General features: G+C 50.2%; 1 protein-coding gene across 7 annotated transcripts in view; it reads left to right on the plus strand.

The window, feature by feature from the left end:
- The first annotated feature begins 232 nt into the window (after positions 1-232).
- Positions 233-13,914, plus strand: part of SFXN5 (sideroflexin 5) — a 114,580-nt gene continuing 100,898 nt past the window's right edge. For 2 of the 7 annotated variants that reach the window (XM_047747086.1, XM_047747092.1), the window contains exons 1-2: positions 238-395; positions 13,109-13,177. In XM_047747086.1, the coding sequence (XP_047603042.1) occupies positions 294-395; positions 13,109-13,177 (171 nt within the window). In that variant the 5' untranslated portion in view covers positions 238-293. Of the gene's footprint in view, positions 396-937; positions 1,542-8,453; positions 8,532-10,305; positions 10,437-13,108; positions 13,178-13,914 lie in introns of those variants that run through there. The other 5 variants (XM_047747087.1, XM_047747089.1, XM_047747088.1 and 2 more) reach the window with 5 other exon arrangements.

The raw sequence follows: 13,914 nt of genomic DNA on the forward strand, positions 1-13,914 counted from the left end.
GGCGAGGGGTAGCCCGGTGGCCCTCTGTCGGAACCTTAGAGTCGTACCCGCACACTCTTCCCACGCGGCCGAGCCCTGCAGATCTGGCGGCAGGAACAGAGACTGGGTCTGAGTCGGTGCAACTCTCCGCAGTCTAGGGTTGTCAACCCCCGTGACGAGAAAAACTACGTTCCCCACAACCCCTTGCGCCTCCGGCTCGCTGCGGTTGCTTATGGCCAATCGGGAGAAGCAGCTGTGGCGGGGGCCGAGGAGGGACATTTTAAAAGGGCCGGAGATTGCAGGCGTCAGTGGCCATGGCGGATACAGCGACCACAGCATCGGCGGCGGCGGCTAGTGCCGCTAACACCTCGACCGATGCACCTCCGTTCCAGCTGGGCAAACCCCGCTTTCAGCAGGTGAGGACCGGGCTATGGTCTGAGGGTCGGCGGGTGGCCCAGGGAGGGTGAGCCAACTCCTCTCCCCAATTCCCTTTAGTCCTAGGGTCTCCGACCCGCGGCCACCGGGGAGCCTGCAGCTATTGCCTCGGGGACCTCGGCCCCAGCCATCCCTTTCCCATTGGTGAGCAGGATGGGCGAGGACTCCCACCTTAGCTCCCTATTGGCCACCGGTGCCGTCACTCCTCAGCTGCCCGCGCCCTCCAGCCTTTCCCGCCGGAGGCGCTCTGTGATTGGTCGCTGCTGGTCGCGGCCCGGGATCCGGGGCGTCCGGGTCCAAGCGGCTTCTGCAGGGTCGCTTTGGGCTGTGCAGCCAGCCACTCCCGGCGCAAAGTTCGACTCCGGCTCTGGATGATAAGTTGGCGTGGCCGAGATGCCTTTTAACTTTCCGTGGGTGGGGACTGACATTCTTTGCGAGCTGCTGGCGGAGCTCCCGGGCAGCGTCCGCACCCCGCGGTCATGCTCCCAGCCCTCGACCCCCAAGCCAGGTCCGCAGGGCGCGATGGTTTAGGGCCAAGAGCCGAGCGGTCCCCGCGGCCCGGGCCACCCCTGTCCTTTCCAGCGGGGAATCCGCTGACGCAGCGAGTTGGCCGGCTGGTGCCCTGCCGGGGATGGAACGAGGACATGCGGGGAGAGCCGGGGTGCGGAGGAAACGCTGTGTCATCCCCTGGGGCCGCGGGCTGTAGCGAGAGTCCCCGTTCCCGGCAGCCCGCCTCAGCCCCCTCCTCCCGTGCGACCTCCGAGGCGGGTCTCTGGCGCCCGGGCCCTGGCGCGGCCGAGAGCTTGCCTCTGTCCGACCCTGTCGGTCTCTTCGGAGCACGGTGACAGTGGCCCTTTTACTCGGGGACCCCCGACACGGCCACGCAGACGGGGATCGAACCTACAGCCCGGACGTGAGGCCGGGGCTGAAGGCTTGGAGGGGCCATTCCCACGTCTCGGGCCGCCTCGTACCCTCGGTCCTCCACTGCCTCCAGCGCCGAGGAAGTGGACTTTATTAGGAAAAGGGCAAAGAGGCTCTGCTGAAGCGAACCGGGCCTTCCTTGGTGGGCGGCGGGGGGGCAGCGGAGGCAGACAGAAGTTTGCAGGAAGAAAGGAAATTGTGCAAAGGTCGGTGCGGTGGTGTTTTGTGTTTTGTGTTTTTGTTTTCTTGGTGGTGGTGCTTGTGTGGGAGAGGGACTGGGGCTAGGAAAGTGGTGCACCGAGCTTTGCTGGTAATGAAGGAACTGTCCCCCTGAGCCTTCAGAGTGAGAAAATGTCCCCACTTTTAAGACAGGACTTTAAATTCCTTTAAAGAAATAAACCATCTCAGCGTGTAGTTGTCCGAGGCAAGACTGGCATCTTCCTGCCCGTGTAGGATGCCCCCCTACTGCGAGAGGGTTAGGGGCACCTCTCCCAGGACTCTGGTGACCCTTCATTGGCTGTCCCCCTTTCCCAGTCCGCCCTCCACTTTCTACTCACTCCTCCAGGATCAGGCAGGCGCCCCCCTTCTCTGGAAGCACTTTACTGCCTTCTTCCTGTGTGATATTTCCCCTGGTGGGACCAGGTCACCAACTCAATCCTGACCCCTCTTTGGCCACCCCAAGTGGGATCCTTTTAGGTCAGCCTTTAGTGACGGTCTGCCCTGTGTTCCTCTAACACTCATGTGTGGTTACTTGTTCTCAATCCTTGTGTGCGTCTTTTGAGGGAGGGGGCTAATCCTGCCCTTCCTTGCCTCCGTTTTATGCCAAGGTGGGGCTAGACACATGATAATGGCTGAATAAAGGTTTGTGGGTTGTCTTTTTTCTGATACCTGTTTTGGGACATTCAGTCACACAACACACAGTTATTGAAGACTTCCCAGTGGCTTTAATGACTGAGGCCTTTGCTGTGATCACCGCCGGAGCTATAAACGCACATTTGAGATTCCTCCACTCAGCCATTGCTGGTGGATCTTTTTTTGGCACCGATCTTGAGGGCACTGAAAGCGTTTGCGGTATTTGCTTTGGAAGCTCCCCTCCTCCAGCATAGTGACTTGCATAAAGCACAGTGGTGGTGATTGTCCCTGTTAAGGAACTTCTCTCTGCACCCTCCCCCCCCACACCTCCTGCTCCTCCCACACCGCTCCCCAGTGTGCAGGCAGCCCAACTGCTACCCAGTTGACTCCCCAAGAAACCTGCAAATCCCCTGCATACTTTCTCACCCTCACCCTCCAAACACAGCCAGAGGCCCAGTGTTTTCTAAAACAGCTCTCAAATCCACTGGCCTCCCCTGCTGGAATCCTAGATCAAGCTCCCATTATCTACATCCTGAGCCACTATGGAAGCCTAACAGCTCTCCCTGCTTCCCTCTGGCCCTCTTCCAATGCTTCCTTCTTCCCCTTGGCAGTCTCAACAATGCAGGTCTGATTGGGTGACTCCCTCCCCTCCCCACCCCCAACCTCCACCGCACACTTGAACTTTTTCCAGTGGCTTCCCCGGCTTCTGAGATAAGGAGCTCACTTTTGGAAGGGCCCACCCCTGCTGACCTCTACTTTCTGAAATCAGAACCCCTCCTTTCCACCACATTAGCCCTCCTTTCAGCCACTTGAACCCTGAGTGGCTCATAATCTAGGGTCTAACTCCCAGAGCCCACACCAGGGACGCCACCTTCCGTCCCCAGCTAGTCTCATCATGTTGCAAGACTGGGTGCGGAGGTCTTTCCTTACCCGCTAGTGTTGCCCTGGAGCCCTTCTTCCTTCCATCCTTCAATGATCTCTGTGCAGGAGGACTGGGGGAGAAAGGACGTTGAGCGGTGTCAGAGGGTGGAGAAAGATGACTCGCCTTGCTGGGCTTTGGTCTGTGACCACCTTTCCTCCCATAAGATGCTGAGAATAGCTAAGCATTTCTCCAGCCTTTTGGCATGTTGACTCACTGAATTTTCACAACTCTGTGAGGCAGGTACAATCATCCCATATATGATAGGTAACAAACCTGCAGCACACGGCCAGATTAACACTTCTGAGGCAGTCTCTCTCCAGGATCCTTACTTGTTTGTTTTATTAAGGTTTACAGACATGCAGAAGTGGAGACAGCTGTCAAAGAAAGATCCAGCCATCACTGAGCATCAACAATGGCCACTGTGAGACCAGCCTCATTTCATATATATGCCCCCAATCCCAACCAATGAATTCTTTTATTTTTTTCTAAGAGTTTTATTTATTTGAGAGAGCACAGGTGGGGGGAGGGGCAAAGGGAGAGGGAGAAGCAGATTCCCCACTGAGCAGGGAGCCCTGAGCAGGTTGCCTGATGTGGGGCTCCATCCCAGGAACCTGAGATCATGACCTGAGCCTAAAGCAGATGCCCAACTGACTGAGCTACCCAGGTGCCCTCCAACCAAAGAATTATTTTAAAGCAAGGCCCAGACCGCCCATCATTTCATTTTAACTGCTAGTAGATATCTCTAGAAAATCAGGACTTTTTTAAAATAAATTTTTTTACTTCAGAATAATTTTAGACTTACAGAAGACAAAAAGAGAACAGAATTTCTGTATAACCCTCACCCTATTTCCCCTAATAGTATCATTTCATATGACCCTGGTACAGTTGTCAAAACTAAGAAACTGGTATTGGAACATTACTATTAACTATACTTCCAGACTTTACTGAATTTCCTGATTTTTTTATACTAATGTTCTTTTTCTGTTTCAGGATCCCATCCGTGATCCCACATTACATTTAGTTGTCATGTCTCCTTAGCCTCTTCTGGTCTGTGACAGCTTCTCAGACTTTCCCTGTTCTTGATGACCTTGATGGTTTTGAGGAGTACTGGTCAGGTATTTCGTAGGGTATCTCCCAGTTTGGGTCGGTCCAGTTATGGTTAGACTGGGTTAGACTGGGGTTTGCATTTTGGGGGAAGAATATCACAGAGGTGATGTACCTTCTTTCTCACGTGGTATCAGAGGGTTTTTAAAATTTGTTTTAACAACCACAATACCATTAATACACCTAAAATAATTATTCCTTAATATCATCAAATCAGTCACAGTTTGTCTTAGTCTGTTTGGGCTGCTCTAACAAACTCCATAGATGGGGTAGCATACGAACAATAGAAATTTACTTTTCACAGTTCTGGAAGCTGGAAGTTCAAGATCAAGGTGCTGGCAACTGATGAAAGCCAGCTTTCTGTTTCGTAGACTGTACCTTCTAGCTATAGCCTCACACGGCAGAAGAGTAGAAGGATCTTTCTGGAGTCTCTTTTATAAGGGAACTAATCCCATTCATGAGGGCACCTACCAAAGGCCCCATGACCTAATACCGTCACTTCACCTCACACTGGGGAGGTTAAGAGTCAACATGTGACTTTGAGGGGAATACCAACATCCAGTCCATTGAGCTGTTCACATTTCCATGATTGTCACATCATTTTTTTTTTTTTTTAAGATTTTATTTATTCAGTTGAGAGAGAGACAGAGACAGAGAAAGCACAAGCAGGGGGAGAGGCAGAGGGAGAAGGGGAAGCAGACTCCCTGCTGAGCTGGGAGCCTGACATGGGGTTCAGTCCCAGGACCTAGAAATCATGATCTGATCAAAGGCAGACACTTAACCATCTGAGCCACCCAGGCACGCCTGTTTCATAATTTTTTAAATAATTGGTTTGTTTGAATCAGGAACCCGGAAGCCCCACACATTATATTTGACTGATAAGTCTCTTCTAATCTGTTGGTCCTCCTTCTGTCTTTTCTTCCTCTATTTGTTGGAAAAACTGTCTTGTCTTATTTGTCTTGTAGGGTTTCCCTCATTCTGAATGTGACTGATGGCAGTTCTGTGGTATTTAACATGTTCTTTTGTCCCCTGTGCTTCCTATAAACTTTAAGTCTATACTTTGTTTTGTTTTTTAAATTTTATTTATTTGAGAGAGAGAGAGAGGAGGGAGGAATGGGGAAGGGTAGAGGGAAAGAGAGAATCTTAAGCAGGCTCTGCACTCACAACCCTGAGATCACAACCTGAGCCGAAACCAAGCGTCCAATGATTAATCAACTGCACCAGCCAAGTGCCCCCAAGTCCATGCTTTTGCCCACTGCCCCGTATTGTCTAGCAAAGGGGTGGAAGACAATAGGACAGCTCCCGGCGAAGCTCTGTGACCTGACTGTGCTCCCTTTTCTACTTGTCTGCTCATTTGCTCTCCTGAACTTGCTTTGGGCCCAGACACCACTTTTGGCAAGTCGGGTCTGAGGACAGGGAGCAAACACATGCTTCTTCCCATCTGTGTTTCAGTCTACCCAGAAATGAGTTGTTTTTCATTTTTTTTTTAAAGATTTTTATTTATTTATTTGACATACAGAGATCACAAGTAGGCAGAGAGGCAGGCAGAGAGAGAGGAGGAAGCAGGCTCCCTGCCGAGCAGAGAGCCCAACGCGGGGCTCGATCCCAGGATCCTGGAATCATGACCTGAGCCGAAGGCAGAAGCTTTAACCCACTGAGCCACCCAGGCGCCCCTTGTTTTTCATTTTGTTTTGTTTTTAAACTTCCTGGCTTCTTCGGGAGAGTCACTTAGCTGCGAAGCTAACTGGGGGTGTGAGCGTGCTTTGTGTGTGCATGGGAAATTTGGAAATGAACCGAGGCAGCAGAGCAGGTGGAGTGCATGAGGCTCCTGGCTGGAGCAGGAAAGTGCACTCTTCACTCCCAGGGTGAGAGCTGTGTGTGGGCTGAAAGTTGGGAGATGGTAGGGAGGTTTCTTAAATAGTTTGCCTGAACTCCAGTTCCAGAATGAACCCAGCAGGTAGTTATGTGTTTTAATCATTTGCATCCTATAGGCTGGACAGTTACTGTTTCCGAGGCTGGTCCTGGAGCTAGTTTGTGCGGTGGACAAGGTCAACACCTTCTAGACCAGTGGCTCTCAGTCCCTGCTGCATGTTAGAATCACTGGGGCAGGGTTTTCCATGGACACTGATGCCTGGAGCCCACCCCAGCCAATAGAATTTGAGTCCCTGGGTAGAAGACCTCATCTGGGGATGCCCGGGTGTCTCCTCGTGCAGCCTGGCTGAGGGATACTGAGCCGCCCAGCCTTTCTGCCTTTGGGCTATAGGTTCAGTGCCTATTTTATTCTTGATCCGGAAGAGTCATGACTTAGAGGTCTGGTTAGGTGTATATTTATTGGAGGGCTGCCAGTTTCTTATAGGCCTTGGCCCTTGGCTGCTGCTCCCAAGGCCCGCTCTCCCCAGTGGCTATGGAGGTGGGAATGTCTGTACCGCAGGTCCTGCTGAGAATGAGCTGACTCACCTTTCTTGTGAAGGGGAGGAGAAGGAATCACTTGGCTGACTCATTCTTCCGGTGATATAAAAGGGAAGGAAAAACATCCACTGGCTGATTGGGTAGAGATGGGGGCTGAATTTTGGAGGGGAAAAAAAAGGCCATATAATTTAAACTTTTGAGAAAATAAAAATAACCCAGACTCAGAAAGTGAAACGCTTCTTTGCCATTTTTCAGTCTGGAATGACAGAGAAACCCCCTTCCTACAAAGAATTAGTGGTTCTCCCCAGGACCCCCTGCAGCTGTAAATTGTTCCTGTGACTTACTTCTTTGAGTGACCTCTCCTCCATACTCACTGAGAAGTAGCATTCTCTGAGACCATAAGCTGCCAGAAACTTTGCTTTTTAAAATAATACTAGTGGTGGGGGGGCGGGGTGCCTGTTGGCTCAGTCATTAAGTGTCTGCCTTCAGCCCAGGTCATGATCCCAGGGTCTTGGGACCGAGCCCCGCATTGGGCACCCTGCTCAGTGGGGAGACTGCTTCTCCCTCTCCCATACCCAATGCTTGTGTTCCCTCTCTCGCTGTTTCTCTGTCAAATAAATAAATAAAATCTTTTTTTTAAAGATTTTATTTATTTATTTGACAGAGATCACAAGTAGGCAGAGAGGCAGGCAGAGAGAGAGAGGGAAGCAGGCTCCCCGCTGAGCAGAGAGCCCGATTCGGGGCTCGATTCCAGGGCCCCGGGATCATGACCTGAGCCGAAGGCAGAGGCTTTAACCCATTGAGCCACCCAGGCACCCCAATAAATAAAATCTTTAAAAAATAATATATCTGAGGAATGAAACATTCCCCTCTTGAGAGGTGGGGCTAAGGCACTTTGACTCAAAGTTTAACCCAAGTGCGGTGCTTTAAATAAGCCATTTCTGGACACAACCTTCCACATTTATCTTAATTTTATAGTTTCTAAGGAAACAAGACCGTGTGGCCATTTCTCAGTCTAGACCTAGATGGACCCCTTTCCTCATCTCTTTGCTTTGAGCCTATTAAAGCACCATGTCATTTAAATTTTCCTCCATCTTTGCCCAGAAAATCCCAACTCAATTTTCCCCCGTTTGGTGATGTGCCCCAAGCTTCCTCTGCTATATGGCCTCCCTCACTGCAGTGAGTCAGTAGATGTAACTTTGTCCCTGGGCGGGGGGGGGTCTGAGGCTGACTGGATAAGTACACTATCATCTGTGCTTAGCATTTACGACTCAGAACCCCTTTCTTGAATCTCAGGTGCTTCCAGTATTTACTGCAATGTTAAATCCAGAGGGTCCTTTAAGTATTTCAAACTCACATGACCAGCAAAGAACTTTGGTCTTCCCTCCACTAAGTCGTATGCTTCTTTTTTTTCCTGTCCTAATTAATAGGCCTAAGTATTTAACTAGAAATCAAGGCATTATCCACATTCTGTTCTTCCTCCTTCTCCCAGTCAGGAAGCCCCTTGCTATACTCCAGGACTCAGTGCAGGCTAAGCACACAGTAGGTCCTCAGGAGCTCGTTGGTGAATGAACAAATAAAACCACAGAAGTCTGGTGAAGTTGCTTTTCCTTTAATTTTTTGGAAATTTTCCTTTAAAAAAAAAGATTTTATTTATTTATTTGACAGAGAGAGATCATAAGTAGGCAGAGAGGCAGGCGAGGCGGCGGGGAAGCAGGCTTCCTGCTGAGCAGAGAGCCTGATGTGGGGCCCGATCCCAGGACCCTGGGAAGACAGAGGCTTAACCCAGTGAGCCACCCAGGCAACCCAATTTTTTGAAATTTTCTTCTAGGTGACAAGATTGTTTTGGGCTGGGGGTGGATCTTTACCTTGTTCGCCTTACACCTCCCAGCTCAGCTATTGGCACACAGTAAGTATTTAATGCATATAGACTGAATGAATACAGTAATACAGCTTGTTCCCCAGGCACTATAGGAATTATTATTATTTTTTAAAACATCAGAGCATTCCAGGCAGACCCTATCTGTTCTTGGCCTTGCCCTCTTTTTCTAAAATGTCATCTGTCATACTTCAGTCCCTCCTCTTGGTTGACATTGATGCAGTTTCCAAGTCCAGCCTTCACGCAAGAGAGCCCTTGTGGATACCCCTCTCTGCTTGGTAAATTCGTCCACCCACCCATCCCAGCCCCTCCGGGAAGCCTCCTTGACTCACCAGGAAGAAGTCATCTGTGTCCTCACTGTGCTTTATGATGCTTCATTTAAGGTCTGACCACAGCATTTTGTAGTGACTTGTTTACTTGTCTTGCTTGATGGACTCAGCTTCTCGAATGCTTGTCCACTGTGGTGTTTCCTGAGCCCAGCTCAGAGGGCAGGGAGGATATCTGTGGAGCAAAGTGTTTTACCTAGAACACTCTCTCAGTGGCCGTGGTAGAGAGTGACACAGGGGAGCCAGCAGGGCTAGACACAGGGGGCCAGCAGGGCTAGACACAGGGGCCAGCAGGGCTAGACACAGGGGCCAGCAGGGCTAGACACAGGGGCCAGCAGGGCTAGACGGTGCCAGACCACAGGGCAGTCAGAGACTTAGAAGTCTCCACTGGACCATCTTTAGGAGGTTGTTTCACTTTGGCTGTTCTCCTTCCAGGCCCTCCCCTCTGTCCCTGCTGCTTCTTTTCCCTACTTGGGCCACTAACTGCCACCCTGTTGTCCCTTTCAAGTCCTACCTCCCTTGGAAGTCTCCCTTGGAAGCCCGGCCTGGGCTACATCCCCTCCAGGCAGCCTCCGGGCCATAGGTGTCTTACCTGCCCACTCATTCATTCTCGTGGCAGGGGTGTGGCCGGAGCCCCTTCTAGGTGTGAGACAGGAGACTAGGATCCAGGGAGGGTGAGGCTACGGAAGGAACACCCAACAGCCTACCTCCTTCAGGAGCTTGTAATCAAGTAATAGAGTAGATAGTATTTTAAATTAAGTACGTATTTTTAAAATAGACTATTACTTCTATATGTTATACAGAATGCTGGTTCTTTTTTTCTTTTTAAGATTTTATTTATTTGTGTATGTATTTATTTGTCAGAGAGAGAGAGAGAGCGCACAAGCAGGCAGAGAGGCAGGCAGAGGCAGAGAGAGGAGCAGGTTCCCCGCCGAGCAAGGAGCCTGAGGCGGGACTTGATCCTAGGACCCTGGGATCATGACCCAAGCCGGAGGCAGTGGCTTACCCGACTGAGCCACCCAGGCGTCCCTCTTTATTTCATTTTAAAAAGAAAGAATCATCCATATTCCTGTTACCCAGAGTCAATCCCTGTTAACATTTTAATATATTTTCATCTAACTTAAAAAAAATTTTGTACTTTCTATTTTTTTTTTAAAGATTTTATTTATTTACTTGAGAGAGAAGGGGAGAGAAAGAGTACAAGGTGGGGAGGGGGCCGAGGGAGAGACAGGCTTCCCAATGAGCAGGGAACCCTATGCGGGCTTGATCCCAGGACCCTGAAACCATGACCCAAGCCAAAGGCAGAGACCCAACAGCCTGAGCCACCCAGGTGCCTCTGTACTTTCTATTTTGAAACAGTTTTGTTCTTACAGAAAAGTTGCAGTAAGAATAAAGAGAACTTTCGTATACCCTTGGCCTAGGTCCGCCAGTTTTTAACATTCTTGTTGCACTTCCTTTATTATTCTTTTTGTCTACAGGTGATCAGAAAGTCCAGAAACAGAGCAAATATCCGTGATATCATCAAGGACATCTTCAGTCTGTAAAGAAAAGAACTCACATGAAAGTATTCACTTTCCAGATTGCACTGTTGCCTGCTGTGTTTACACATGTAATTTTTCTCAGCCCTTTGAGAGTGGGTTATATCCATTGATCCCTGACTACTTTCGTGTATCATAAGAACGAGGGCATTCTGACTTTGCTGTCTTCATCCACTCGAGTGGGTATAACAAAAATACCATAGACTAGGCGGCTTATAAACGACAGAAATGAACTTCTCCCAGTTCAGGAGGCTAGGTTGTCTAAGCTCAAGGGCCTGGCAGATTCACTGTTTATAGACAGCTGTCTTCTGAAATCTCACATGGTAGAAGGGTCAAGGGGCCCTCCGGGGGCTCTCACGATGGCACCGATGTCATTCGTAAGGGCTCTGCCCTCATCTAACTGCTTCCAAAGGTCCCCACCTTGAAATACCACCACTTTGGGTGTTAGGTTAACATATGAATTGGTGGAGAGGCACAAACATTCAGTGTCTAGGAAGTAGAGTTATGACATTCAGGAATCTAATATGGTTCGACTATTTTTTTTTTTTTTTTACGATTTTATTTATTTGACACACAGAGAGAGAAATCACAAGTAGGCAGAGAGGCAGGCAGAGAGAGAGGGGGAAGCAGGCTCTCTGCTGAGCAGAGAGCCTGATGCAGGCCTTGATCCCAGGACCCTGAGATCATGACCTGAGCTGAAGGCAGAGGCTTAACCCACTGAGCCACCCAGGCGCCCTCGACTACTTTTATTAATCTGTGATCCCTATTCCAAGTTTGTCAGTTGTCTCAGTAACGTCCTTGAGAGCATCTTTCTTTGACACAGTCCAGAATTGCAGATTACTTGTAGTTGTCTTGTTTCTTTGGCTTCCGTTCATGCGGACCCATTCCCGTCTTTGTCTTGATGACAGTGACATACTCGATGAACAGGCTGGTCATTTTATGGAATGCTCCTCAACTTGGGTTTGCCCCATGTCTACTCCTGATTAGCTTCAGTCCCTCCAGAATACCCTTTGAGTGACACTGTGAATTTCTCAGTGTCATATCCAGAGGTACATGATGTCCATCTGCCCCCCGTTTGGTCCTTTGAGCATGTCCCCACCATTTTGTGGGCTGGCAGCTTCATCACATTCTGGCCCAACAAAATGAGCTGGTTGCAGCTTGTCGCTTCCCTTCCCCAGCCCTGGAATCAGCCACTTCTGTAAGGCCCCCTGGCTGGATCTGGTCGACCAGGGCCTGGATGTCATTGTGTGTCCTTGCTCTCCACTCACTGTCCATCTAGCTCTATTCATCTCCTTGTTTTTTTTTTTTTTTAAGTTGGAATTATCCTGTTTGTATGCATTTCACGAAATCACGAGCATTTTTTCCTATCATAAATGTCTGAAAATATAATTTAGATGGCTACATGGTGTTCAGTTATATGAGTGGACCATTGTTTACGGAATAATTCACCTTTGCAAACAACGCAGCGGTGCGCATCATGGGCCTATACTTCTAACCACACCTCTGAACATCTCTGGTTGTTTCCTTAGGCTAAATACTTAGAGGGGAAATTTTGCCAGGATGGCAGTGTGAGCATTGTGTATAAGTGGGGTAATTGTTTAGGCCCTTTGAATTATGAGAGGTTAGAGAAGCAACTGTTTGAGTTAAGGAATAGTACTGAAGATCTGGTTTGTGAATGGCAGTACCTCAAGAGGGTGGCAGGAGGGGGTGGAGAGGGTGCAGGGGGGTGTCAGAGCGAGCAGAGAGTGGAGGCAGCATGGGGCCTGGTATGCACAGGGGACTTTCAGGAAATGGGTCGTTACTGGGAAGAGAAAGCAGAAGGTGGCTGTAGGGTCTGGTGTCCTAATGAGCAAGGGGAGGGAGGGAGTGTGGAGGCTTCTGCTTCCTTCCCCATGCAGTGGAGGGTACTGGGAGAACTGTGGGGCTCTAGGGAGGATTTGGGGCAGAGCCTGGAGTGAAGTGAGGCATGAACCTCCAGTGTTTGCAGCTTCCCCTTTGTCCTCCAGCTTGGCATCTACTCAACCCCTTGAGCTCAGCTTTTTCCCTAGGGCAGAGGGCCCAGTAGCAATGTTTTTCGTTGCTCGGTTTCCTTTCATTGTGGGCTAATGCCCGTGGCCTGCTTTGCACAAAGCCCTCCTTTTCTGGGGCCCCTGCTCTGGGGCGAGGCCAGGGCAAGCAGGCCCCCATCCTGAGCCTCACAGCTGCTCCAGGGCTAGGGGCAAAGGAGGGCTTGAAGTCTGTGAGCTGGGTGCGGTCATCCTTGAGCTTTGCCTGTGAGGAGCTTTTCTGGGGGTGGAGCCTGAGCCGGACCTTGGGAAGGGACCCTCCCTCTGCTTGAGAGGTCCAAAGCAAGGCAGGGAGGCCTGTGGTGCACAGGAAAGCGTGGGAGAGGCCTCTCCAACCTGTGTGTTCACTGGTGCTGGGGAACTCTGGGAGGCTTGGAGAGGACGTCAGGGAACTGGGGGAAGAGGGAGGAAAACAGGAGGTACTCTGGAGAGGCCCCAGCATAGTCACGGAGTACCTTAATGGTCTTTATGAGTTGACTTTAAAAAGATATCAGACCTTGGAAAGTTGGCCTCGGGTGACCAAGAAGTGAGTCCTCATTGGCATTTATCACATGGGGAGTCCTGGGGGCAGTGGGATCCCATGGATGAGGGTATGCTGTGGGGTGTGGTCCATGGGGGCTGGAGGATGGTCTACCGCAGCTGATTTCCTCTCCTCTCCCCACCCCCCCTTTCTCCAGACGTCCTTCTACGGTCGCTTCAGGCACTTCTTGGACATCATCGATCCTCGTACACTCTTTGTCACTGAGGTAAGTCAGGGGCATCACTCTCCACGGAGGCCCCTTCCCTTTCGAAGATCTGTGGGTCACCTCTGTGTGTGCCTTGTACACATGATCTAATCCCATTTGCACCTCACAGCAAAGTGGATATATAGCATCATTCCGACCTCAAACTCTAGTGAAGTTATTACCCAGGACCTGAAGAACACACTCACGACCAAAGTTCGAACGGTACGGGTATGTTTAAGTGGAACGAGAAAGTATCCTCTCCCTGCCCAATCCCCTCCTCTCATAGGTAGGGTTGGATTTCCTGAGGTAGAGTTTACTTTCGGTACATGTGCTGTTCTGCCTTCTGACAAACATATGCAGTCACATCCCCCTCCCACCACAAACCCCTAGAACGCTTCCATCCGTCACCCTACAGTGTTTGCTCAGACACTTGCTCCCCTGCTGCTGCCAGCCTCTGGCTACCTCTCACCTGTTCTCTGCCCCTGCTGTTGTCCTGGTTTAAATGTCCTAGAGTTGTTGTCCTACGGTACGTGGCCTTGAGCATCTGGCTTCTTTCCTTGGCATAATCATTTCGAGATTCATCCACGTTGTGGCGTGTATCGGGGCTTGGTAACTTCTTACTGCTGGGTCATATTCCATTTAAAGGATGTTCTAGAATTTGTTTTTTCGTCCACTTGCCAATGGGACACCTGGGCTGCTTCTGGTCTGAGGCTATGAGAAATAAAGCACCGTGAACATTCTTCATGCTGACGTAGGTT

Source organism: Lutra lutra, chromosome 9 (genome assembly GCF_902655055.1).
Source record: "Lutra lutra chromosome 9, mLutLut1.2, whole genome shotgun sequence".
Taxonomy (NCBI): Eukaryota; Metazoa; Chordata; class Mammalia; order Carnivora; family Mustelidae; genus Lutra; species Lutra lutra.